This window comes from Cyprinus carpio, chromosome B19, assembly GCF_018340385.1.
Source record: "Cyprinus carpio isolate SPL01 chromosome B19, ASM1834038v1, whole genome shotgun sequence".
In the NCBI taxonomy this organism is placed as follows: domain Eukaryota; kingdom Metazoa; phylum Chordata; class Actinopteri; order Cypriniformes; family Cyprinidae; genus Cyprinus; species Cyprinus carpio.
The window spans coordinates 454,636-457,499 of record NC_056615.1 but is presented as its reverse complement, the minus strand read 5'-3'; the positions used below and the strand labels follow the sequence as shown (position 1 = coordinate 457,499).

The following is a 2,864-nucleotide window of genomic DNA, read 5'->3' as shown; positions in this document are numbered from 1 at the left end:
TCAGTAATAAATAAGGTTTAATAGATATCTTCACAGTACCCACAGGGTACAACATCTGTCAATATAACATCATAAAAATAAAATCAGCAATAAAAAATATTTAAGTCATATATTAAATAAACAATAAATACTTTAAATAATTACCATAAAAACATCCATTTAAAACAACAGTTATTCCAAAGTTCAGCTCAAACTTAGCAAGGATAACCCATTCAAATGTTTTACAACCAGTGAGCCTTACAAAAATACACTCCACACAGAAAAGTCAGCTAGTTTGATGCAGCAATGTGGCGCAGACTGCGGAAGACGTCCTGTGTGAAGCTGCGCAGCTGCTGAAGAGAAAGATGGATGGCCACTTGGACTTGATAATCACCGCTGAGCCGTGGAGAGAGCGCTGGGAACGCTGCCTTCTGGGACACTGTGCTGGGAATCTGGGCCAGCTGCTGCATCTGAGCGAGAACAGAGGACAGCCCATACTGAAAACACACCCTTCTGTTGTAGGTAAGTTCAGGTTTGTAAGCGATGCTAAAGCGTCTGAAGCTAATACCTGGTGGACCTGAGCAGACAGGTCTGTGATATCAGCGAGCAGGAGGCTCAGTTCTTCTGTGGAGCTCGAGCGCTCTCGGATGTCCTGCAGGAGGTCACGGTGTAGGTCCAGACCGGCCACAATACGGCTTAAACTCACGTCCTGCTCAAAACAAACACAAACAGACACAAATATTTCAAGCCTGTGTGTAGGGGTGACCCCAGTGACCAAAACTGGACTTTAACACAAAGTTTCCCTGTTGAAAAAAAAACAGCATATGCTGGTTAGGTATGCTTTGAAGCCGGGATGCTGATTTGAGCTGGTTTAAGCTGGTCGGACCAGTTTAGGACCAGCACATGAACAGCAAAGGACCAGCTCAAATCAGCTTAAATCAGCATCCCAGCTTCAGAACATACCTAACCAGCATATGCCGTTTTTTCAACAGGGTTGATTCTGGTGACGCATTTGTGCTGAACGTATAATAAATTACATTCACTTTTAATGGCTTCATCTGTATCTTCATTTTACATCGATAGGCTATATTTAACATGCTTAGACTTTACCAGGTGAGAGAGTATTTACCATGCTGAGGTCCTCTGACTTGAGCACCGGCGGCGCGGGGATGCCAAGGTCACTTAAGAAATACTCCAAGTGTCCTGCTTCGCTGGAGAGAGCCAAACCCTGCAAACAACACCGCTCCCATTATGACACTATACTAGCAGAGGAACAACACCATCAACCGACTGTACCACACAAACTAAACCAAAAGAGACTGTGTAATCAGAACAGCAGGAGTTTAATTCTCCACTAAAAGTAAAGGAGTTATTATCATATAGTATGTGCCAGCTGAGCTGTTCTAACGGGTCCTTCCTGTAGAAAGTGACCCAGCACGCACGCTCACCGCGGTGTTGACGCACGCCTGGTGCGCCGCGGGAACGTCGCTCAGGATCTTCTTGGCTAAACTCGTGGCGCGCTCCACAGCGCGCGTCATCTCCTGCTTCTGGAGCGGCGCGGCGTCCACCAGCGTCAGACAGCAGCGCAACACTGCAAGAACTGCGCCGGGAAACAACGTGTTAATGATTCACAGCACACGAGATCTGTCTTATAAACCAGCGCTGCACATACACAGCTTTTAAAGTACTATTCATAAAGTTTCCAAAGTATGTTTCCTAAACGAGCGAATCTGTACTTACTGAGACAAAACTTCATTGTGGTTGTGAGTGTATCGAATATTTTACTGCATTCTAGTAGCCTATTTAAACCCATTGAGATTGTCCAACTGAGGAAACTTTGATGAGCTGTCTCGTTATTGCGACTACATTATAATCTATTACGTGTACGCTGCGTTGCGAAAAACCAGTGAGGAAAGGTGCAAGGAGAAAAACACACTCCTGTGTCTCCTGTTCTTTGGGGGGGGGGGGAGTGAAAACGCCCCAAAAAGTGGAAATTATTTCACGTTTCTTGAACTTAGTTCTGCTCTTGTGTGAATCAAAGCAAGTGCTCCGCAGCAAAATGCCCCTTATTTTCCGGGCGAATTTAATGGTATGGTCATAGATGTTTAATATCCCTCGGGTCCGGATCTGACGGGTCTGAAGGAGAAATCTCCCGGGAATTCTTCTGTTTCGTCACTGCAGGAACAGCGAGAAAAAGCCCAGACCGCATCCGTAAGCGCTGCGTCACCGTGTTCCTCTGAAGCGCTTCACACACACCTAACGTTACTGTCCGGATTAAAGCTGTCAGAAAACTACAATGTCTTAAACATGAGTGAGAATGTCTTAAACATGTCTTAAACATGAGTGAGAAACACTCGCTTCCCTCAGAAGTATTTCTTTGGGGTGATTTATTCTCGATGATTGTGCTCGAAACAAGCTGCCAGTTGGACAGGAAGAGCATGAGATAATCAGAGGAGCTGCTGAGGAAGTCCTGCGCTGAATCTCAGTGAAATCCAGGAGTTACACAACACGGGCATTCTGTAAGCACACTTTTAATGACATGACTAATTGCATTATTAATCACGATTAGGCCAGTTTTAGGCTGGTCTGTTCATTTCCGTATTTGTAGAATATATTTTCATTGAATTGATCAAACATATTTCAAATAACAAATGCCAAGACAACCCTCTCAAATCAATCAACAAATGAAAAATGTGCATCCTCAGTTCTGCTCTGAATAACGCATAACCCTGGATGTGGTGGTCTGATTTAGTTGTACTGATTCATCTCTTTTCTAGTAAATGAACTCAGATTTCAGATTACTGTACTTTAAGTTAATTAAGCTCTTTATTGAAAAGGGGTTGAATGGTAATGTCTGTAGTGTAAGACAGAAGGACAGCCGTGTG

At 44.1% G+C, this 2,864-nt stretch overlaps 1 protein-coding gene across 1 annotated transcript; it reads right to left on the bottom strand.

The window, feature by feature from the left end:
* Positions 1 to 2,138, bottom strand: LOC122140702. Its single transcript, XM_042745353.1, has 5 exons — positions 1,720 to 2,138; positions 1,428 to 1,579; positions 1,109 to 1,207; positions 548 to 688; positions 1 to 449 (listed from the first exon to the last, which is right to left on the bottom strand). The coding sequence occupies exons 1-5, from the start codon at positions 1,790 to 1,792 to the stop codon at positions 270 to 272; spliced, it is 645 nt and encodes a 214-aa protein (XP_042601287.1). The 5' UTR covers positions 1,793 to 2,138; the 3' UTR covers positions 1 to 269.
* Between the last annotated feature and the right edge of the window lie 726 nt (positions 2,139 to 2,864).